The sequence below is a fragment of the Pristiophorus japonicus genome, chromosome 13 (genome assembly GCF_044704955.1).
Source record: "Pristiophorus japonicus isolate sPriJap1 chromosome 13, sPriJap1.hap1, whole genome shotgun sequence".
In the NCBI taxonomy this organism is placed as follows: Eukaryota; Metazoa; Chordata; class Chondrichthyes; family Pristiophoridae; genus Pristiophorus; species Pristiophorus japonicus.
This window is the reverse complement of record NC_091989.1, coordinates 72,654,506-72,679,117: the sequence shown is the minus strand read 5'-3', so window position 1 is coordinate 72,679,117 and position 24,612 is coordinate 72,654,506. Positions and strand designations below refer to the sequence as shown.

General features: G+C 48.3%; 1 protein-coding gene across 4 annotated transcripts in view; it reads left to right on the top strand.

Annotated features, from left to right (window-relative positions):
* appl2 (adaptor protein, phosphotyrosine interaction, PH domain and leucine zipper containing 2) overlaps positions 1-24,612 on the top strand; it is a 268,088-nt gene that overhangs the window by 161,155 nt on the left and 82,321 nt on the right. For all 4 annotated transcript variants that reach the window (XM_070897644.1, XM_070897645.1, XM_070897646.1 and 1 more), the window contains 4 exons: positions 3,548-3,722; positions 17,926-17,962; positions 18,163-18,309; positions 18,647-18,694. In XM_070897644.1, the coding sequence (XP_070753745.1) occupies positions 3,548-3,722; positions 17,926-17,962; positions 18,163-18,309; positions 18,647-18,694 (407 nt within the window). The remainder of the gene's footprint in view (positions 1-3,547; positions 3,723-17,925; positions 17,963-18,162; positions 18,310-18,646; positions 18,695-24,612) is intronic.

Genomic DNA, 24,612 nt, shown 5'->3' with positions numbered 1-24,612 from the left:
CAGACAGAAAGGAAAAGGAGGTGGGGTAGCTCTATTGATAAAGGATGGAATCACTGCAATAGTGAGAAACGATATATGCTCAAAGGATCAGGATGTTCAAACAGTTTGGGTGGAGATAAGGAATAATAAGGGGAAAAAGTCACTGGTGGGCGTAGTCTATAGCCCCCCTAACAGTAGCAACTCCGTTGGACGGAGCATTAACCAGGAAATAGTGGGGGCTTGTAAAAAGGGAACAGCAATAATCATGGGCGATTTTAACATCCATACTGATTGGACAACTCAAATTGGTTAGGGTAGCTTTGAGGAAGAGTTCATAGAGTACATAAGGGACGGGTTCCTTGAGTAGTACATAACGGAACCAACCAGGGGGAAGGCTATCTTAGATCTGGTCCTGTGTTATGAGACAGGATTAATAAACAATCTCCTAGTAAAGGATCCCCTTGGTGGAATGAGTGACCATAGCATGGTTGAATTTCAAATTCAGATGGAGGGTGAGAAAGTTGGATCTCTAACCAGCGTACTAAGCTTAAATAAAGGAGACTGTGAAGGTATGAGAGCAGAGTTGGCTAAAGTGGACTGGGAAAATAGATTGAAGTGTAGGACAGTTGATGAACAGTGGTGTACATTTAAAGAGATATTTCACAACTCTCAAGAAAAATATATTCCAGTGAGGAGGAAAGGGTGCAAGAGAAAAGATAGCCATCCGTAGCTAACTAAAGAAATAAAGGACGGTATCTGATTTTAAAAACAAGGTCATACAAAGTGGCCAAAACTGTGGGAGGACAGAAGATTGGGAAGCTTTTAAAAGCCAGCAAAGAATGACTAAAACAATGATTAAGAAAGAGAAGATAGACTGAAAGTAAACTAGCACAAAATATAAAAACAGATAGCAGGAGTTTCTATAGGTATATAAAAAGAAAAAGAGTGGCTAAAGTAAATGTTGGTCCCTTAGAGGACGAGACCGGGGAATTAGTAATGGGGAACATGGAAATGGCAGAAACTCTAAACAAACATTTTGTATCAGTCTTTACAGTAGAGGACACTAACAATATTTCAACAGTGGATAGTCAAGGGACTATAGTGGGGGAGGAACTTAACACAATCACAATCACGAAGGAGGTGGTACTCGGTAAGATAATGGGTCTAAAGGCAGAAAAATCCCCTGGACCTGATGGCTTGCACCCTCGGGTCTTAAGAGAAATAGTGGCAGGGATTGTGGATGCATTGGTTGTAATTTACCCAAATTCCCTGAATTCTGGGGAGATCCCAGCAGATTGGAAAACTGCAAATGTTTTCTTCAAAAAAGGAGGCAGACAAAAAGCAGGAAACTATAGACCAGTTAGCCTAACATCTGTGGTTGGAAAAATGTTGGAGTCCATTATTAAAGAAGCAGTAACAGGACATTTGGAAAAGCAAAATTTGGTCAGGCAGAGTCAGCATGGATTTATGAAGGGGAAGTCATGTTTGACAAATTTGCTGGAGTTCTTTGAAGATGTAACGAACAGGGTGGATAAAGAGAAGCCAGTGGATGTAGTGTATTTGGACTTCCAGAAGGCATTTGACAAGGTGCCACATAAAAGATTATTGCACAAAATAAAAGTTCACGGGGTTGGGAGTGATATATTAGCATGGATAGAGGATTGGTTAACGAATAGAAAACAGAGAGTCGGGATAAATGGTTCATTCTCGGGTTGGGAATCAGTAACCAGTGGGGTGCCGCAGGGATCAGTGCTGGGACCCCAACTATTTACAATCTATATTAACGACTTGGAAGTAGGGACTGAGTGTAACGTAGCCAAGTTTGCTGACGATACAAAGATGGGAGGAAAAGTAATGTGTGAGGAGGACATAAAAAATCTGCAAAAGAACATAGACAGGCTAAGTGAGTGGGCAAAAATTTGGCAAATGGAGTATAATGTTGGAAAGTGTGAGGTCATGCACTTTGGGAGAAAAAAAATCGAAGAGCAAGTTATTATTTAAATGGAGAAAGATTGCAAAGTGCTGCAGTACAGCGGAACCTGGGGCTACTTGTGCATGAAACACAAAAGGATAGTGTGCAGATGCAGCAAGTGATCAGGAAGGCCAATGGCTTTTATTGCAAAGGGGATGGAGTATAAAAGCAGAGAAGTCTTGTTACAGCTGTACAGGGTATTGGTGAGGCCACACCTGGAATACTGCGTGCAGTTTTTGTTTCCATATTTATGAAGGGATGTGCTTACTTTGGAGGCAGTTCAGAGAAGGTTCACTGGATTGATTCCGGGGATGAGGGGGTTGACTTATGAGGAAAGGTTGAGTAGGTTGGGCCTCTACTCATTGGAATTCAGAAGAATGAGAGGTGATATTAATCGAAAAGTATAAGATTATGAGGGGGCTTGACAAGGTGGATGCAGAGAGGATGTTTCCACTGATGGGGGAGACTAGAACTAGGGGGCATAATCTTAGAATAATGGGCTGCCCATTTAGAACTGAGATGAGGAGAAATTTCTTCTCTCAGAGGGTTGTAAATCTGTGGTATTTGCTGCCTCAGAGAGCTGTGGAAGCTGGGACATTGAATAAATTTAAGGGGATAAGGGGTTATGGAGAGCGGGCGGGGAAGTGGACCTGAGTCCATGATCACATCAGCCATGATCTTATTGAATGGCGGAACAGACTCAAGCGGCTGTATGGCCTACTCCTGCTCCTATTTCTTGTGTTCTTATAATTAGATATTTGGCAGTAAGGGGACACTCTGGTCCCCTATGGAAGTAACTACATTCGTGTACCCGAGAAAATATCTAAGGCTGACCTCAAATAATAGCACCCAAAGCCAGACTAGGAGGTATCTTACTGGAAGGGAGAAGGTTGGAATCAGAGTCTGAGGATCAGGATCGGAGACGGGGGATCGGAGAGAGCGGATCGGGATCGGAGAGTGGGAGAGGGAGGATCGGGATTGGAGAGGGAGGATCGGGATTGGAGAGGGAGGATCGGGATTGGAGAGGGGGTAATCAGGATCGGAGAGAGAGGATCTCGATCGGAGAGAGAGGATCAGGATCGGGGAGAGGATCGGGATCGAAGAGAGAGGATCTCGATCGGAGAGAGATCAGAGAGAGGGGATCGGGATCGGAGAGAGACGATCGGGGAGAGGATCGGGATCGAAGAGAGAGAATCGGGATCTGAGAGTGGGAGAGTGGGGATGAAGATCGGAGAGGGTGTGGAGGAGGATGAAGATCGAAGAGGTTGAGGATGAGTGTAGCTGGATGCGGTGCTGCAGAAGGGGACATTGACACTGTCCAGAGATGAGTCAGACACTGCCCTCTGGGACAACAAAGTGCAGCACAGGATGGGTCAATGATGAGAGCTGTTCCCAGGGACCTGCACTCTAGGGAATTATATTCTTGCTAAGATTTTGCAGTTTATTATATTTCACAATGTCATTACAATCACTACTTTGAAGCCATTGAGTTTAGTTTCTTAATGAAAAGATGTTTAGATACGGTGGAATTAAATTGTTTTTGAGCTTTGCAGCAGAAACATTCTAACATATTATACCTTTATTTTTTGAATACAGATTTGCTTTTGCACCAAGTGTTTGCAGTGAGGTTTCTCGGCTCCATCGAAGCAAGCACTGACCAGAATAATGAGTTTATCTATGAGACAATGAGACAGGTTTTGGCCGCACGGGCAATACATAATGTCTTCCATATGTCGGACTTTCAGATGGTGGTCAGCTCCAGGAGGCTGAGGTAAATAGGAGCTCGGAGGGTGGGGGAGAAGACTGTGGGGTTTAGCTCGGAGGGTTGGGGAGAAGACTGGGGTTTAGCTCGGGGTGAGGGAGAAGACTGTGGGGTTTAGCTCGGGGGGTGGGGGAGAAGACGATGGGGTTTAGCTCGGGATGGGGGGGAGACTGTGGGGTTTAGCTCGGGGGTTGGGGGGGAGACTGTGGGGTTTAGCTCGGGGGGGAGGGAAGACTGTGGGGTTTAGCTCGGAGGGTGGGGGAGAAGACTGTGGGGTTTAGCTCGGGGTGGGGGAGAAGACTGTGGGGTTTAGCTCGGGGTGGGGGGGAGACTGTGGGGTTTAGCTCGAGGGTTGTGGGGGAGACTGTGGGGTTTAGCTCGGAGGGTGGGGGAGAAGACTGTGGGGTTTAGCTCGGAGGGTGGGGGAGAAGACTGTGGGGTTTAGCTCGGGATGGGGGAGAAGACTGTGGGGTTTAGCTCGGGGGGTGGGGGAGAAGACGATGGGGTTTAGCTCGGGGTGGGGGGGGAGACTGGGGTTTAGCTCGGGGGTTGGTGGGGAGACTGGGGTTTAGCTCGGGGTCGGGGGGAGACTGTGGGGATTAGCTCGGAGTGTGGGGGAGAAGACTGGGGTTTAGCTCGGGGGTGGGGGGGAGGCGACTGTGGGGTTTAGCTCGGGGTCGGGGGGGAGACTGGGGTTTAGCTCGGGGGGTGGGGGAGAAGACTGTGGGGTTTAGCTCTGGGTGCGTGGGAGAAGACTGTGGGGTTTAGCTCGGGGTGGGGGGGGGGAAGATTGTGGGGTTTAGCACGGAGTGGGGGGGGAAGACTTATGGGGTTTAGCTCGGGTTGGGGGGGGGGAAGACTGGGGTTTAGCTCTGGGTGCGTGGGAGAAGACTGTGGGGTTTAGCTCGGTGTGCGTGGGAGAAGACTGTGGGGTTTAGCTCGGAGGGTGGGGGAGAAGACTGGGGTTTAGCTCGGGGGGTGGGGGAGAAGACTGGGGTTTAGCTCGGGGGTTGGGGAGAAGACTGGGGTTTAGCTCGGGGGGTGGGGGAGAAGACTGGGGTTGAGCTCGGGGTGGGGGAGAGGACTGTGGGGCTTAGCTTGGGGGGTGGGGGAGAAGACGATGGGGTTTAGCTCGGGGTGGGGGAGGAGACTGGGGTTTAGCTCGGGGGTTGGGGGGGAGACTGTGGGGTTTAGCTCGGGGTCGGGGGGAGACTGGGGTTTAGCTCGGAGGGTGGGGGAGAAGACTGTTGGGTTTAGCTCGGAGGGGGGGGGAGGCGACTGTGGGGTTTAGTTCGGGGTGTGGCGGAGAAGAATGTGGGGTTTAGCTCGGGGTGCGTGGGAGAAGACTGTGGGGTTTAGCTCGGGGTGGTGAGGGGAGACTGGGGTTTAGCTCGGGGTGCGTGGGAGAAGACTGGTGTTTAGCTCGGGGTGGGGTGGGGGGAGAAGACTATGGGGCTTAGCTCGGGGTGGGGGGGGAAGACTGTGGGGTTTAGCACGGGGTGGGGGGGAAGACTGTGGGGTTTAGCTCAGGATGGGGGTGGGGAAGACTGGGGTTTAGCTCGGGGTGGGGAGGGAAGACTGCGGGGTTTAGCACGGGGTGGGGGGAGAAGACTGTGGGGTTTAGCTCGGGGTGCGTGGGAGAAGACTGTGGGGTTTAGCTCTGGGTGGGGGGGGGGGGGGAAGACTGTGGGGTTTAGCTCGGGGTGCGGGGGGGGAAGACTGTAGGGTTTAGCTCGGGGTGGGGGGAGGAAGACTGGGGTTTAGCTCGGGGTGCATGGGAGAAGACTGGGGTTTAGCTCGGGGTGGTGGGGGGGAAGACTGATGGGTTTAGCAATACAACTGATTCCTATAGGTTCCTGAGTTGCATCAGTAGCATTTACATTCTGTATCGTGCACATGCTCAGATTGTGCTATCTGCCTAAAATTGATAGTCACCATTCAAGCACAAGTATCAAGTCTCTCTCATTGTACTGGCCCATTACATCGCCACACCACCCAATAAGGGGCCGCCCATTTTAAACTGAGATGAGCAGAAATTTGTGGGGGAGTTATGGGGGATGTGGGGATGTTGTGTAGGGGTGTCTGGCTGTTATAGAGGGTGTGGGAGAGTTATAGGGGTGTGGGGAAGTTATGGGGGCTGTGGGGGAATTATGGGGTGTGTGAGGGAGTTATGGGGGGTGTGGAGAATTATAAGAACATAAGAAATAGGAGCAGGAGTGGGCCATGCGGCCCCTTGAGCCTGCTCCTCCATTCAATAAGATCGTGGCTGATCTGATCATGGACTCAGCTCCAATTCCCCGCCCCATAATCCCTTATCCCCTATTTCTGTCTTAAAAGGGCTTCCACAGCTCTCTGAGGCAGCAAATTCCACAGATTCACAACCCTCTGAGGGAAGAAATTTCTTCTCATCTCAGTTTTAAATGGGCGGCCCCTTATTCTAAGATTATGCCCTCTAGTTCTAGTCTCCCCCATCAGTGGAAACATCTTCTCTGCATCCACCTTGTCAAGCCCCCTCAATCTTATACGTTTCGATAAGATCACCTCTCATTTTTCTGAATTCCAATGAGTAGAGGCCCAACCTACTCAACCTTTCCTCATAAGTCAACCCCCTCATCCCCGGGATCAACCCAGTGAACCTTCTCTGAACTGCCTCCAAAGCAAGTATATCCTTTCGTAAATATGGAAACCAAAACTGCACGCAGTATTCCAGGTGTGGCCTCACCAATACCCTGTATAACTGTAGTAAGACTTCCCTGCTTTTATACTCCAACCCCTTTGCAATAAAAGCCAAGATTACATTGACCTTCCTGATCACTTGCTGTACCTGCATATTATCTGATAAGTCCTTACTATACAGTACAAATGCACACGAGGCCCATACTTGAGAGAAGGTCACTCTATGACCAGTCCTTTATTAGCCAGCACTGAAGTGATGAAGGTGGGTGGAGCTTCCCCTTTTATACCTGAAAGTCCAGGTTAGGAGTGTCTCCCACAAGTTCACCACCTAGTGGTCATTGTTCTCATGGTGTACAACTTAGGTCAGTTTATACATGGGTTACAATGACAGTGAAATACATGACATCACCTCCCCCCCCACCCCCCCAAAGTCTTATTGGGATCACAGGTTAAATCTCTCTGGTGGTTTACGTTCCCTTGTAGAGCGCCTGAGTTGGGGCTCCGGTTGTTGGGCGCTGGCCTGAGTGTCTGCTGTTTGCGGTGCCTCAGGCCTGTCCGGACTGCCCACAGTGACTGGGCTCTCCTCCGCTTGGTTCCGGTGTTCGGTCACCTGTGGAGGAGTGAACTCTACGTCGTGTTCTCCCTCTGCTTCTTCTATGGGGTTGCTGAACCTCTTTTTGTTTGATCCACGTGTTTGCGGCAGATTTGTCCATTGGTAAGTTTAACTACCAGAATCCTATTCCCCTCTTTGGCAATCACAGTGCCTGCGAGCCATTTAGACCCTGCAGCGTAGTTGAGGACAAAGACAAGGTCATTGACATCAATACATCGCCCCCTCGCATTCCCGTCATGGTAGTCACATTGTGACCGGTGCCTGCTCTCAACAATTTCTTTCATGGTGGGGTGTATAAGGGATAACCTAGTTTTGAGCATCCTTTTCATTAGCAGCTGTGCAGGTGGGACCCCTGTGAGCGTGTGTGGTCGGGATCTATTGGACAACAGGAGACTTTGTAGGGAACCCTCTTGGATTCTGAGCATCCCCTGTTTGATTATCTGCACTGCTCGTTCCGCCTGGCTGTTTTGAGGCCGGCTTGAACGGTGCCGTTCTGACATGGTTGATACCATTTCCTGCCATGAAGTCCTGGAATTCAGTGCTTGTAAAGCACGGGCCATTGTCGCTGACCAAGACATCCGATGACCATGGGCGGCGAATATTGCCCATAGACTTTCTACCGTGGCAGAGGATGTGCTTGAATTGAGAATGTCACACTCGATCCATTTGGAGTAGGCGTCTACTACAACCAAAAACATTTTTCCCATGAAAGGACCTGTGTAGTCCACATGGATGCGTGACCATGGCTTGGCGGGCCAGGAGCCGGGGCTAAGGGGGGCTTCTCTGGGCACATTGTCCAGCTGGGCACACGTGTTGCACCTGCGAACACAAAGTTGCAGGTTTGCATCTATTCCTGGCCACCAAACGTGTAACCTGGCAATTGCCTTCATCATGACAATGCCCGGGTGCTCATTGTGGAGTTCTCTGATGAACATCTCTCTGCCCATCTGGGGCATGACTATTCGGTTTCCCCATAGTAGGCAATCGGCCTGAATCGAGAGTTCGTCCTTGCGCCTGTGAAATGGTTTGAATTCCTCAGGGCATGCCCCGTACGTGGCTGCCCAGTCCCTATTCAGGACACATTTCTTGACTAAAGACAGTAGCGGGTCTCTATTTGTCCAGACTTTAATCTGACGGACTGTCACGGGTGAGCCTTCGCTTTCGAAAGCTTCAAAAGCAATGACCATCCCAACAGCATGCTCGGTTTCCCCCTCGGTGGTGGCTAGTGGGAGCCTGCTGAGGGAAGGCATTATCTTGCCAGTCGAATTCAGTGACTGGGCGAGCCCGATTGTGCCGGTGCTCAAGGCGGATGGATCGGTCAGGATATATGGTGATTACAGTTTTCAGTGCCCGTTCTGTGCTGAATTGTATAGTCATAAGCGGCTAACGTGAGTGCCCACCTCTGTATGCGGGCCGATGCATTTGCATTTATGGCCTTGTTGTCGGCCAAAAGGGACGTTAGGGGTTTGTGATCTGTCTCCAGCTCAAATTTCCTGCCAAACAGGTACTGGTGCATTTTTTTTTACAGCATATACACATGCAAGCGTTTCCTTTTCTACCATCCCGTAGCCCCGTTCTGCCTGGGGCAGACTTCTGGGGGCATAAGCTACCGGCTGTAACTGACCCTTGGCATTAACATGCTGCAACACACACCCGACTCCATAGGACGACGCATCTCACGTTAAAACAAGTTTTTCTTACATGGGTCATATAGCATTAACAGATTGTTGGAGCAAAACAAATTTCGTGCTCTATCAAAAGCCCTTTCCTGGCTGTCCCCCCAGACTCATTTGCGACCTTTGCATAGGAGCACATGTAGCGGCTCTAACAGCGTGCTCAATTTGGGAAGAAAGTTACCAAAATAGTTCAGGAGCCCCAGGAACGAACGCAACTCCGTCGTGTTACGGGGTCTGGGTGCTCTCTGGATCGCTTCTGTTTTGGACGCAGTAGGTCTGATCCCGTCTGCTGCTATCCTCATCCCCCCCAGGAATTCTACCTCTGGAGCTAGCAAGACGCACTTCGCCTTTTTCAGTCACAGAACTACCCGGTCCAGTCTGCGTAGCACCTCCTCCAGATTGCGGTGGTGTTCTTCAGTATCGCAACCCTTGATGAGGATGTTGTCTTGAAAAACCACTGTCCTTGGAATCGGCTTGAGGAGGCTTTCCATATTTCGTTGAAAGATCGCGGCAGCCGAGCGAATCCCAAACGGACATCTGTTGTACTCAAACAACCCCTTGTGTGTCGTGATGGTGGTCAGCTTCTTCGACTCACTCGCCAGCTCCTGGGTCATGTAAGCTGAGGTCAGGTCCAATTTTGAAAAAAGTTTGCCACTGGATAGCGTCGCAAAGAGATCCTCCGCTCTCGGTAGCGGGTATTGGTCTTGGAGTGACACCCGATTGATGGTGGCCTTGTAATCACCGCATATCCTGACCGACCCATTCCCCTTGAGCACCGGCACAATCGGGCTCGCCCAGTCACTGAATTCGACCGGCGAGATGATGACTTCCCTCAGCAGGCGGTCCAATTCACCTTCTACCTTTTCCCGCAACACGTGCAGCACCGCTCTGGCTTGTGGCGTACTGGCCTGGCGTCTGGGTTTATGTGAATCACTACCTTGGTCTCCATGAACGTGCCAATGCCGGGCTGAAATAGTGAGTCAAATTTGTCCAGGACTTGTGAGCATGATATTCGCTCCACAGAAGAAATTGCATTGACATCGCCCCATTTCCAGTTCATGACAGCCAGCCAACTCCTCCCCAGCAGGGCGGGACCGTCCCCCGGGACAATCCAGAGTGGCAACCTGTTCTCCGAATCTTTGTGGGTCACGACTACCGTGGCGCTGCCTAGCACCGGAATGATCTCCTTTGTATATGTCCGTAGCTGTGCGTCAATCGGCAATAATTTTGGCCTCCTGGCCTTGGACTCCCACAACTTGTCGAACTGTTTGATACTCATCAGGGACTGGCTGGCCCCTGTGTCTAGCGCCATTGAGGAGCACTTGCATCATTATCGGTGGCGTCCTGGTGTATGAACTGTATATCTGCTCCACATGAACTTGCTGAACTTCAGCTTCCGGCGATTTCCCCCAATGTCCATTTGGCCTCGTAGGGCTTACATCGTCCCCGTCCTCCTCGTACATCATCCTGGCTGTAGGCTTCCTGCACATATGCGCCACGTTGCAGTTTCTGCAGGTATATTGCTGATACCTGCAAGCTCTGGCTGTGTTTTTGCCTCCACACCTCCAACATGAGCTGTTGTTGGAAACAAAAGGTCCATTACCAGTCGATCGTCTCTGACTCTCTCTGTAATTGTCCTTAAGCGCACCATTGACAGGTGTTGATGGCCCCATTACTGCTGCATTGTCCCTTGCGATGGCATGAATCATCGTTCAGCTAGCCATTGTCTCTGTTGAATTCCCCCTTTGGGTTTGACTACATGCTCGGCAATGTCCGATTGCCCCTGTATGCTTGAAGAACTGTGTGCTGCGTTAACAATGTTGACTCCCTGTCCATTTGCTGCATTTAAACCAAGATTTTTGTCAAACATCATTCTGGTCTCTTCCTCCCCTGAGATAAATGTCTGGGCCATCAAAGCCGCCGTTTCCAGGGTCAAGTCTTTGGTCTCAATCAGTTTCCTGAAAACCCTAGTGTGCCCGATGCCCTCAATAAAAAAAAGTCTCGCAGCATCACCGCTCTACATGCATCTGGGAACTTACATAGGCTCGCCAGTCGCCGAAGGTCTGCCACAAAGTCTGGAACGCTTTGCCCTTCTCGCCGCGTCTGCGTGTAAAACTGGTGTCTCGCCATGTGCATGCTGCTCGCTGGTTTAAAGTGTTCCCCGATCAACTTATTGAGCTCTTCAAAAGTCTTGTCCGCCAGCTTCCCTGGCGCTAGAAGGTCCTTCAGCAGGGAGTACGTCCTGGATCCACAAACCGTCAGGAGATGAGCCCTGCGTCTGTCAGCTGAATCCTTTCCCAGCCATTCCTTAGTGACAAAACTTTGCTGTAGTCTCTCAATAAAATCATCCCAATCATCACCAACACAGTACCTCTCGTCTGTGCTGCTAGTGGCCATGCTCACGTGGTTTAAATCCCAGTTTCTCGTCGCCAATGATAAGTCCTTACTATACAGTACAAATGCACACGAGGCCCATACTTGAGAGAAGGTCACTCTGTGACCAGTTACCTTTATTACCAAGACCTCAAGTGATGAAGGTGGGTGGAGCTTCCCCTTTTATATCTGAAAGTCCAGATTAGGAATGTCTCCCACAAGTTCACCACCTAGTGGTCAATGTTCTCACAGTGTACAACTTAGGTCAGTTGGATTAAAATGACAGTTAAATACATGACACTGTCCTTTTGTATTTCATGCACAAGTACCACCAGGTTCTGGTGTACTGCAGCACTTTGCAATCTTTCTCCATATAAATAATAACTTGCTCTTTGATTTTTTTCTGCCAAAGTGCATGACCTCACACTTTCCAATATTTTACTCCATCTGCCAAATTTTTGCCCACACACTTAGCCTGTCTATGTCCTTTTGCAGATTTTTTCTGTCCTCCTCACTCAGGGAGGATGAGTAAACTGAGCACAGCCCCGTGGTACAGGGGGCCATTCAAGTGGGGGGAGTAAAAAGAAACGTTGTAGTGATCGGGGCAATGTTGCCTGCCCGGTGCCAGGGTTAAAAACATCTCCTGGGCTGAGATAAAGTTAAAGTGGGAGGGGGAAGATCCAGTTGTCGTGGTCCACATAGGTACCAATGACATAGATAGGACAAACAAAGAGGTTCTGCTGATGGAGTATGAGCAGCTCGGGGCCAAATGAAATTAAAATGAAAAAGCACTGAGGTAGTAATCTGATTACTACCTGAGCCACGAGCAAATTTGCATAGGGTAAATAAGATCAGAGAGACAAATGTGTGGCTCAAAGACTGGTGTGGGAGAAATGGGTTTTGGTTCGTGGGGCACTGGCACCAGTACTGGGTGTTCTGTTGGGATGGGCTTCACTTAGACCGTGCTGGGACAAGTGTCCTGGCAAATCGAATAACTAGGGCTGTAGAGAGGGCTTTAAACTAAATAACGGGGGAGAGAGGGTTCAGGTGAGTGGAAATGTAAGAAGTCAAAGAGAAATGGGAAGGCAATAGAGCAGGGTAGCGATGGAGGAAATGATAAACAGAGCATGACAGGAAAGGGCAGAGCGTATAAAAATAAGAGGGAACAGAAAGTGGGGTCAAAACAGGGAAGTATGGTAACAAGATCAAATGAAAAGCTCTTTTGTTAGAATGTTGCGTGCATTCAGATAGATAGATGAGTTGACGGAACAAATAGATATAAATGGGTATGATCTGATAGTCATTACAGAGACGTGGTTGCAAGGTGACCAAGGCTGGGAATTGAATATTCAGGGGTACCTGACAAATCAGAAGGATAGACAGAAGGGAAAAGGAGGTGGGGTAGCTCTGCTAATAAAGGATGAGATCAGTGCAGTAGTGAGAAACGATATTGGCTCAGAAGATCAAGATGTCGAATCAGTTTGGGTGGTGATAAGAAATAATAAGGAGAAAAAGTCACTGGTGGGAGTGGTCTATAGGTTCCCTAACAGTAGCTACACTGGTGGACAGAGTATAAATCAAGAAATAATGGAGGCTTGTAAGAAAGGTACGGCATTAATAATGGGCGACTTGAATTGTCACATTTATTGGACAAATCAAATTGACCAAGGTAGCCTTGAGAATGAGTTCATAGAGTGCATCCGGAATAGTTTCCTGGAACAGTATGTTGTGGAACCAACCAGGGAGCGGGCTATCCTGGATCGGGTACTGTGTAATGAGACAAGATTAGGCAAAGAACCAAAAGGGCCACTGTACAGCAAAATTCTAAAAGGACAAAGGGTGTTAAAAAAACAAGCCTGAAGGCTTTGTGTCTTAATGCAAGGAGTATCCATAATAAGGTGGATGAATTAACTGCAAATAGATGTTAACAAATATGATGTGATTGGGATTACAGAGACGTGGCTCCATGATGATCAGGGCTGGGAACTCAACATCCAAGGGTATTCAACATTCAGGAAGGATAGAATAAAAGGAAAAGGAGATGGGGGTAGCATTGCTGGTTAAAGAGGAGATTAATGCAATAGTTAGGAAGGACATCAGCTTGGATGATGTGGAATCTATATGGGTAGAGCTGCAGAACACCAAAGGGCAAAGAACGTTAGTGGGAGTTGTGTACAGACCTCCAAACAGTAGTAGTGATGTTGGGGAGGGCATCAAACAGGAAATTAGGGGTGCATGCAATAAAGGTGCAGCAGTTATAATGGGTGACTTTAATATGCACATAGATTGGGCTAACCAAACTGGAAGCAATACGGTGGAGGAGGATTTCCTGGAGTGCATAAGGGATGGTTTTCTAGACCAATATGTTGAGGAACCAACTAGGGGGGAGGCCATCTTAGACTGGCTGTTGTGTAATAAGAGAGGATTAATTAGCAATCTCGTTGTGCGAGGCCCCTTGGGGAAGAGTGACCATAATATGGTGGAATTCTGCATTAGGATGGAGAATGAAACAGTTAATTCAGAGACCATGGTCCAGAACTTAAAGAAGGCTAACTTTGAAGGTATGAGGCGTGAATTGGCTAGGATAGATTGGCGAATGATACTTAAGGGGTTGACTGTGGATGGGCAATGGCAGACATTTAGAGACCGCATGGATGAACTACAACAATTGTACATTCCTGTCTGGCGTAAAAATAAAAAAGGGAAGGTGGCTCAACCGTGGCTATCAAGGGAAATCAGGGATAGTATTTAAAGCCAAGGAAGTGGCATACAAATTGGCCAGAAATAGCAGCGAACCCGGGGACTGGGAGAAATTTAGAACTCAGCAGAGGAGGACAAAGGGTTTGATTAGGGCAGGGAAAATAGAGTACGAGAAGAAGCTTGCAGGGAACATTAAGACGGATTGCAAAAGTTTCTACCGATATGTAAAGAGAAAAAGGTTAGTAAAGACAAACATAGTCAGAATCAGGGGAAGTCATAACGGGGAACAAAGAAATGGCGGACCAATTGAACAAGTACTTTGGTTTGGTATTCACTAAGGAGGACACAAACAACCTTCCGGATATAAAAGGGGTCAGAAGGTCTAGTAAGGAGGAGGAACTGAGGGAAATCCTTATTAGTCGGGAAATTGTGTTGGGGAAATTGATGGGATTGAAGGCCGATAAATCCCCAGGGCCTGATGGACTGCATCCCAGAGTACTTAAGGAGGTGGCCTTGGAAATAGCGGATGCATTGACAGTCATTTTCCAACATTCCATTGACTCTGGATCAGTTCCTATCGCGTGGAGGGTAGCCAATGTAACCCCACTTTTTAAAAAAGGAGGGAGAGAGAAAACAGGGAATTATAGACCGATCAGCCTGACATCGGTAGTGGGTAAAATGATGGAATCAATTATTAAGGATGTCATAGCAGTGCATTTGGAAAGAGGTGACATGATAGGTCCAAGTCAGCATGGATTTGTGAAAGGGAAATCATGCTTGACAAATCTTCTGGAATTTTTTGAGGATGCTTCCAGTAGAGTGGACAAAGGAGAACCAGTTGATGTGGTGTATTTGGACTTTCAGAAGGCTTTCGACAAGGTCCCACACAAGAGATTAATGTGCAAAGTTAAAGCACATGGGATTGGGGGTAGTGTGCTGACGTGGATTGAGAACTGGTTGTCAGACAGGAAGCAAAGAGTAGGAGTAAATGGGTACTTTTCAGAATGGCAGGCAGTGACTAGTGGGGTGCCGCAAGGTTCTGTGCTGGGGCCCCAGCTGTTTACACTGTACATTAATGATTTAGACGAGGGGATTAAATGTAGTATCTCCAAATTTGCGGATGACACTAAGTTGGGTGGCAGTGTGAGCTGCGAGGAGGATGCTATGAGGCTGCAGAGTGACTTGGATAGGTTAGGTGAGTGGGCAAATGCATGGCAGATGAAGTATAATGTGGATAAATGTGAGGTTATCCACTTTGGTGGTAAAAACAGAGAGACAGACTATTATCTGAATGGTGACAGATTAGGAAAAGGGAAGGTGCAACGAGACCTGGGTGTCATGGTACATCAGTCATTGAAGGTTGGCACGCAAGTACAGCAGGCGGTTAAGAAAGCAAATGGCATGTTGGCCTTCATAGCAAGGGGATTTGAGTACAGGGGCAGGGAGGTGTTGCTACAGTTGTACAGGGCCTTGGTGAGGCCACACCTGGAGTATTGTGTACAGTTTTGGTCTCCTAACTTGAGGAAGGACATTCTTGCTATTGAGGGAGTGCAGCGAAGGTTCACCAGACTGATTCCCGTGATAGCGGGACTGACTTATCAAGAAAGACTGGATCAACTGGGCTTATATTCACTGGAGTTCAGAAGAATGAGAGGGGACCTCATAGAAACGTTTAAAATTCTGATGGGTTTAGACAAGTTAGATGCAGGAAGAATGTTCCCAATTTTGGGGAAGTCCAGAACCAGGGGACACAGTCTTAAGGATAAGGGGTAAGCCATTTAGGACCGAGATGAGGAGAAACGTCTTCACCCAGAGAGTGGTGAACCTGTGGAATTCTCTACCACAAAAAGTTGTTGAGGCCAATTCACTAAATATATTCAAAAAGGAGTTAGATGAAGTCCTTACTACTAGGGGGATCAAGGGGTATGGCGAGAAAGCAGGAATGCGGTATTGAAGTTCAGCGATGAACTCATTGAATGGCGGTGCAGGCTAGAAGGGCCGAATGGCCTACTCCTGCAGCTATTTTCTATGTTTCTATGTCTATGTTTCTATGATCTTGCAAAGGATCCTTTATGAAAGAGTGATCATAGCATGGTTGAATTTCAAGTTCAGTTGGAGGGTGAGAACATTGGATCTCAAACCATCTTAAATAAAGGCGATTACAAAGGTATGACGGCAGAGTTGGGTAAAGTGGACTGGAAAAATAGATTAAGTTGGTTGGCCCTATTCACATTGGAGTTCAGAAGAATGAGAGGTGATCTTATTGAAACATATAAGATACTGAGGGGGCTCGATAAGGTAGATGCAGAAAGGATGTTTCCCCTCGTGGCGGATTAGGGGGCATAGTTTAAGAATAAGGGGTCGCCCATTTAAAACTGAGATGAGGAGGAATTTCTTCTCTGAGGGTTGTAAATCTGTGGAATTATCTACCCCAGAGAGCTTTGGAGGCTGGGTCATTGAATATTTTTAAGGTGGAGATAGACAGGTGTTTGAACGATAAGAGAGTAAAGGGTTATGGGGAGCGGGCAGGGAAGTGGAATTGAGCCCAAGATCAGATCAGCCATGGTCTTATTGAATGGCGGAGCAGGCTCGAGGGGCCAGGTGGCCGACTCCTGCTCCTATTTCTTATGTTCCTATGTGCCCATGCTCCCCGTTACCCCCCCACGCTCCCCGTTTCCCCCCCACGCTCCCCGTTTCCCCCCCACGCTCCCTGTTCCCCCCCACGCTCCCCGTTCCCCCCCCACGCTCCCCGTTCCCCCCCACGCTCCCCGTTCCCCTCCCCACGCTCCCCGTTCCCCGTTCTCCCCCCCCCCCCCACGCTCCCCGTTCTCCCCCCCCCCACGCTCCCCGTTCTCATCCCCCCCCCCACGCTCCCCGTTCTCATCCCCCCCCCCACGCTCCCCGTTCTCCCCACCCCACACTCCCCGTTCTCCACTCCCACGCTCCCCGTTCCCCCCCCACGCTCCCCGTTCCCCACCCCACGCTCCCCGTTCCCACCCCCCACGCTCCCCGTTCTCCCCCCCACCCCACGCTCCCCGTTCCCCCCACAACGCCCCCCACGCTCCCCGTTCTCCCCTCCCACCCCACGCTCCCCGTCCCCCCACGCTCTCCCGTTCCCCCCCCCAACGCTCTCCCGTTCCCCCCCCAACGCTCTCCCGTTCCCCCCCCCAACGCTCTCCCGTTCCCCCCCCCAACGCTCTCCCGTTCCCCCCCCCCAACGCTTTCCTGTTTCCCCCCCGCACGCTCTCCCGTTTCCCCCCCCACGCTCCCCGTTCCCCCCCCGACGCTCCCCGTTCCCCCCCCGACGCTCCCCGTTCCCCCCCGACGCTCCCCGTTCCCCCCCCCCACGCTCCCCGTTCCCCCCCCCCACGCTCCCCGTTCCCCCCCACGCTCCCCGTCCCCCCCCCCCAGTTCCCCGTCCCCCCCCCCACGCGCTCCCCGTGCCCCCCCCCACCCCCACGCTCCCCGTTCCCCTACACACACACCCTATTCTCCCCCCGTTCCCCCCACGCCGATTACATCAGTCAGACTCCCCCAGTCTCGGCAGAAATATCGAATCCAGGCCTCAGATTTTGGAGAAGGCTGATGCCTTCATATGAAAACTTTAATGAAGATATTAAAAGAAACACAAACCAATCCAGTGGAGAAGTGTAATCGTGTTGTGAAATACGTTAATTCAACAATAATTGAAATCCTTCTCGTGGACTGTAGCAAAATCCACTTCTGAGGAAAATTATTGTTTTCCAAAACAGAGCAATTGGATTAGTTCAGTAGCGGGCTGCTTGTTGGAATGTTTACATACAGCTTTCCATTATAAATGTAGACAGTATTACTGGAAGCAACATGTGGTCAGCAAGTAACACTATATGCTAGATTTTTAATACAGTTTTAACATTTTTATTTGAATTTGGATATTTTTCCTCAAAATGAACAGATGTCTATAAAGGATATATGCAAAGAAAGGGCAACTATAAAATCTGCTATTTTAAGTAGGAATAGATATTATGCCAAGTATAGTTTGAGTTGGGAACATGCATTTCTGGTTGGAGCATTTAATTTATCGTTATGCCACTAGTGTGTAACATTCAGAATAAAAAGCAGGAGGGATAATGATTGTAACGAGCTGTCGGCAGCAGTTTCCTGATGGGAGATAAATCATTCTATTTCATTGCAGGTTCGTCGATCCACAGACACAGGTTACCAAGATCAGTGTGAGTAACATATCCTGTTTCTGTTTGATTCTGTAGAAGTGTTCTCTCACTCTGTCTTCAAATGTTACTGAATGTTCCTGCTCGCACCTCTAATTCAAAATGGCATGGAACTTCAGCATCAACTTTTGTAACGTGGGTTGGATGATGTAAAGTTACAATCCTGCAGTGAAGGGTAATGTGTAATATTACATGTGTTGCAGTTTTCCCTGAGGGATGTGACACTGTATGCTACACATCAAGATAATAAGAGGCTGATTGGCTTTGTGGCACGAGACCCCGCCTCCCCCAAACACAGCAAAGCGATGCTGATCTGCTGCATTTTCGAAACAAATGACGATGGATTAAAGGTAAATCAATCTCGCTGTACAATTTACACCATGTAAAGAAGCTCAGAACATGTGTCACTCGCCACACCATGTCTGTCTGCACATGGTTTCAACCTGCATAGATTCTACCATCTCCACCGACATTCACCATGGAGATAAAGCTGGTGTTTGCTCCGTGACCAGCAATCAGTGGGGGTAGGAGTAGGATCACTGACACGGCCCCAACTGTTAATCGCATTCATCATAAGCAGCAGCTAAATCCCATCCCACATTCTGCTGGCCAGCTTCATGCTTGTGTGTCTGTGTTTGCTGATCTTTCTATCCTGAGCAATGTTGTCACTTGTCCCTTGTTTTGCAGATATGTTCTGTTATAGATCTGGGAAGGAGAATTAATCAGGCAGAAAAGGTGAGTGTTCAACTGGTTTCAATAACTGAAGAAGTGCATGTTACAGGCAACATTTAGATCTACAATTTTGGAGTTGGCAGAACTTAACAGAACAGTTTTGCACTCACGACTGTCAGTGTGCTCTCATTTAGGCAATGGTTGAGTCCACATTCACTTCATTTTTTGAATCATAACCATTCTTTGAAATGTTACCAAACAAATAACTTTATTTTTATATTCGTTCCGGGACGTGGGCGTTGCTGCCAAGGCCGGCATTTATTGCCCATCCCTAATTGCCCTGAGAACCGCTGCAGTTCGTGTGGTGAAGGTGCTCCCACAGTGCTGTCAGGGAGGGAGTTCCAGAATTTTGACCCAGCGATAATGAAGGAATGTTATGCTCCTCCTGTACTATGTGGAAAGTCAGGGACACTTCTGGTGTACGGGAAGTGCATCCACCTGCAGCTCCTGACGGACCGCATTGCGGCACTGGAGCTGCGGGTGGATTCACTCTGGAGCATGCACGATGCTGAGAATGACGTGAATAGCACATTTAGTAAGTTGGTCTTACCGCAGGAAAAGGGTACACAGCCAGATAGGGGATGGGTGACCAACAGGAAGAGCAGTGCAAGGAAGGTAGTGCAGGGGTCCCCTGCGGTCATCCCTCTGCAAAACAGATACACCGCTTTGGGTACTGTTGAGGGGGATGACTCATCAGGGGAGGGTAGCAGCAGCCAAGGTCATGGCACCATGGGTGGCTCTGCTGCACAGGAGGGCAGGAAAAAGAGTGGGAGAGCAATAGTGATAGGGGATTCAAGTGTAAGGGGAATAGATCCTGTTTAAATGCCCCCTCTCTGATCCTGTTTAAATGCCCCCTCTCTGATCCTGTTTAAATGCCCTTCTCTCTCTGATCCTGTTTAAATGTCCCTCTCTCTCTCTGATCCTGTTTAAATGCCCCATCTCTCTGATCCTGTTTAAATGACCTCCTCTCCCTCTGACCCTGTTTAAATACCCCCTCTCTCTGATCCTGTTTAAATGCCCACCTCTCTCTCTGATCCTGTTTAAATGCCCCCTCTCTCTCTGATCCTGTTTAAATGCCCCCTCTCACTGATCCTATTTAAATGCCCCCTCTCTGATCCTGTTTAAATGCCCCCTCTCTCTCAAATCCTGTTTAAATGCCCCCCTCTCTCTCTGATCTTTATTAAATGCCCCCCTCTCTCTCTGATCTTGTTTAAATGCCCCCTCTCTCTCTGATCCTGTTTAAATGCCCCCCTCTCACTGTCCTGTTTAAATGACCCCTCTCACTGATCCTGTTGAAATGCCCCCCTCTCTCTCTGGTCTTGTTTAAATGCCCCCCCTCTCACTTATTCTGTTTAAATGCTCCCCCCCTCTCTCTGATCCTGTTTAAATGCCCACCTCTCCCTCTGATCCTGTTTAAATTACCCTCTCTCTCTCTGATCCCGTATAAATGCCCCCCTCTCTCTGATCCTGTTTAAATACCCTCTCTCTCTCATCCTGTTTCAATGCCCCCTCTCTCTCTCATTCTGTTTAAATGCCCCTCTCTCTCTCATCCTTTTTAAATGCCCCCTCTCTCTGATCCTGTTTAAATACCCCTCTCTCTCTGATCCTGTTTAAATGCCCCTCTCTCTCACTGATCCTGTTTAAATGCCCCCCTCTCTCTCATCCTGTTTAAATGCCCCTCTCTCTCTCATCCTGTTTAAATACCCCTCGCTCTCTGATCCTGTATAAATGCCCCCCCCTCTTTGATCCTGTTTGAATGCCCTTCTCTCTCTGATCCTGTTTAAATGTCCCTCTCTCTCTCATCCTTTTTAAATGCCCGCTCTCTCTGATCCTGTTTAAATACCCCTCTCTCTCTCTCTGATCCTGTTTAAATGCCTTCTCTCATCCTGTTTAAATGCCTCCTCTCTCTGATCCTGTTTAAATGCCCCCCCTCTCTCACTGATCCTGTTTAAATGCCCTCTCTCTCTCATCCTGTTTAAATAACCCTCGTTCTCTGTTCCTGTTTAAATGCCCCCTCTCTCTCTGATCCTGTTTAAATGCCCCCTCTCTGATCCTGTTTAAATGGCCTTCTCTCTCTGATCCTGTTTAAATGTCCCTCTCTCTCTCTGACCCTGTTTAAATGCCCCTCTCTCTGATCCTGTTTAAACGCCCCTCTTTCTCTGATCCTATTTAAATGCCCCCTCTCTCTCTGATCCTGTTTAAATGCACCCCTCTCACTGATCCTGTTTAAATGCCCCCCTCTCACTGATCCTGTTTAAATGCCCCCTCTCACTGATCCTGTTGAAATGCCCCCTCTCTCTCTGGTCTTGTTTAAATGCCCCCCCCTCTCACTTATTCTGTTTAAATGCCCCCCCTCTCTCTGATCCTGTTTAAATTACCCTCTTTCTCTCTGATCCTGTATAAATGCCCCCCTCTCTCTGATCCTGTTTAAATGCCCTCTCTCTCATCCTGTTTCAATGTCCCCTCTCTCTCTCATCCTGTTTAAATATGCCTCTCTCTCTCATCCTTTTTAAATGCCCCCTCTCTCTGATCCTGTTTAAATGCCCCTCTCTCTCTGATCCTGTTTAAATGCACCCTCTCTCTCTGATCCTCTTTAAATGACCCCCTCTGTCTGACTATGTTTAAATGCCCCCCTCTCTCTATGATCCTGTTTAAATGGCCCCTCTCTGATCCTGTTTAAATGCCCTTCTCTCTCTGATCCTGTTTAAATGCCCCGTCTCTCTCTGATCCTGTTTAAATGCCCCTCTTCCTCTCATCCTGTTTAAATGCCCACCTGTTTGCTAGTGCTGTTGGGGAGGAGTTAAACTAATATGGCAGGGGGATGGGAACCAATGCAGGGAGATAGAGGGAAACAAAAAGGAGGCAAAAACAAAAGACAGAAAGGAGATGAGGAAAAGTGGAGGGCAGAGAAACCCAAGGCAAAGAACAAAAAGGGCCATTGTACAGCAAAATTCTAAAAGGACAGAGGGTGTTAAAAAAACAAGCCTAAAGGCTTTGTGTCTTAATGCAAGGAGTATCCGCAATAAGGTGGATGAATTAACTGTGCAAATAGATGTTAACAAATATGATGTGATTGGGATTACGGAGACGTGGCTCCAGGATGAGCAGGGCTGGGAACTCAACATCCAGGGGTATTCAACATTCAGGAAGGATAGAATAAAAGGAAAAGGAGGTGGGGTAGCATTGCTGGTTAAGGAGGAGATTAAGGCAATAGTTAGGAAGGACATTAGCTTGGATGATGTGGAATCTATATGGGTAGAGCTGCAGAACACCAAAGGGCAAAAAACGTTAGTGGGAGTTGTGTACAGACCTCCAAACAGTAGTAGTGATGTTGGGGAGGGCATCAAACAGGAAATTAGGGGTGCGTGCAATAAAGGTGCAGCAGTTATAATGGGTGACTTTAATATGCACATAGATTGGGCTAACCAAACTGGAAGCAATACGGTGGAGGAGGATTTTCTGGAGTGCATAAGGGATGGTTTTTTAGACCAATATGTCGAGGAACCAACTAGGGGGGAGGCCATCTTAGACTGGGTGTTATGTAATGAGAAAGGATTAATTAGCAATCTCGCTGTGCGAGGCCCCTTGGGGATAATATGGTGGAATTCTGCATTAGGATGGAGAATGAAACAGTTAATTCAGAGACCATGGTCCAGAACTTAAAGAAGGCTAACTTTGAAGGTATGAGGCGTGAATTGGCTGAGATGGATTGGCGAATGATACTTAAGGGGTTGACTGTGGATGGGCAATGGCAGACATTTAGAGACCGCATGGATGAACTACAACAATTGTACATTCCTGTCTGGCATAGAAATAAAAAAGGGAAGGTGGCTCAACCGTGGCTATCAAAGGAAATCAGGGATAGTATTAAAGCCAAGGAAGTGGCATACAAATTGGCCAGAAATAGCAGCGAACCTGGGGACTGGGAGAAATTTAGAACTCAGCAGAGGAGGACAAAGGGTTTGATTAGGGCAGGGAAAATGGAGTATGAGAAGAAGCTTGCAGGGAACATTAAGACGGATTGCAAAAGTTTCTATAGATATGTAAAGAGAAAAAGGTTAGTAAAGACAAATGTAGGTCCCCTGCAGTCAGAATCAGGGGAAGTCATAACGGGGAACAAAGAAATGGCGGACCAATTGAACAAGTACTTTGGTTCGGTATTCACGAAGGAGGACACGAACAACCTTCCTGTTATAAAAGGGGTCGGGGGGTCTAGTAAGGAGGAGGAACTGAGGGAAATCCTTATTAGCCGGGAAATTGTGTTGGGGAAATTGATGGGATTGAAGGCCGATAAATCCCCAGGGCCTGATGAACTGCATCCCAGAGTACTTAAGGAGGTGGCCTTGGAAATAGTGGATGCGTTGACAGTCATTTTCCAACATTCCATTGACTCTGGATCAGTTCCTATGGAGTGGAGGGTAGCCAATGTAACCCCACTTTTTAAAAAAGGAGGGAGAGAGAAAACAGGGAATTATAGACCGGTCAGCCTGACATCGGTAATGGGTAAAATGATGGAATCAATTATTAAGGATGTCATAGCAGTGCATTTGGAAAGAGGTGACATGATAGGTCCAAGTCAGCATGGATTTGTGAAAGGGAAATCATGCTTGACAAATCTTCTGGAATTTTTTGAGGATGTTTCCAGTAGAGTGGATAAGGGAGAACCAGTTGATGTGGTATATTTGGACTTTCAGAAGGCGTTCGACAAGGTTCCACACAAGAGATTGATGTGCAAAGTTAGAGCACATGGGATTGGGGGTAGTGTACTGACATGGATTGAGAACTGGTTGTCAGACAGGAAGCAAAGAGTAGGAGTAAATGGGTACTTTTCAGAATGGCAGGCAGTGACTAGTGGGGTACCGCAAGGTTCTGTGCTGGGGCCCCAGCTGTTTACACTGTACATTAATGATTTAGATGAGGGGATTAAATGTAGTATCTCCAAATTTGCGGATGACACTAAGTTGGGTGGCAGTGTGAGCTGCGAGGAGGATGCTGTGAGGCTGCAGAGCGACTTGGATAGGTTAGGTGAGTGGGCAAATGCATGGCAGATGAAGTATAATGTGGATAAATGTGAGGTTATCCACTTTGGTGGTAAAAACAGAGAGACAGACTATTATCTGAATGGTGACAGATTAGGAAAAGGGGAGGTGCAAAGAGACCTGGGTGTCATGGTACATCAGTCATTGAAGGTTGGCATGCAGGTGCAGCAGGCGGTTAAGAAAGCAAATGGCATGTTGGCCTTCATAGCAAGGGGATTTGAGTACAGGGGCAGGGAGGTGTTGCTACAGTTGTACAGGGCATTGGTGAGGCCACACCTGGAGTATTGTGTACAGTTTTGGTCTCCTAACCTGAGGAAGGACATTCTTGCTATTGAGGGAGTGCAGCGAAGGTTCACCAGACTGATTCCCGGGATGGCGGGACTGACCTATCAAGAAAGACTGGATCAACTGGGCTTGTATTCACTGGAGTTCAGAAGAATGAGAGGGGACCTCATAGAAACATATAAAATTCTGACAGGGTTAGACAGGTTAGATGCAGGAAGAATGTTCCCAATGTTGGGGAAGTCCAGAACCAGGGGTCACAGTCTAAGGATAAGGGGTAAGCCATTTAGGACCGAGATGCGGAGGAACTTCTTCACCCAGAGAGTGGTGAACCTGTGGAATTCTCTACCACAGAAAGTTGTTGAGGCCAATTCACTAAATATATTCAAAAAGGAGTTAGATGAGGTCCTTACTGCTAGGGGGATCAAGGGGTATGGCGAGAAAGCAGGAATGGGGTACTGAAGTTGAATGTTCAGCCATGAACTCATTGAATGGCGGTGCAGGCTAGAAGGGCCGAATGGCCTACTCCTGCACCTATTTTCTATGTTTCTATGTTTCTATGTTTCTATGTTTCTCTCTCTCTCATCCTGTTTAAATGCT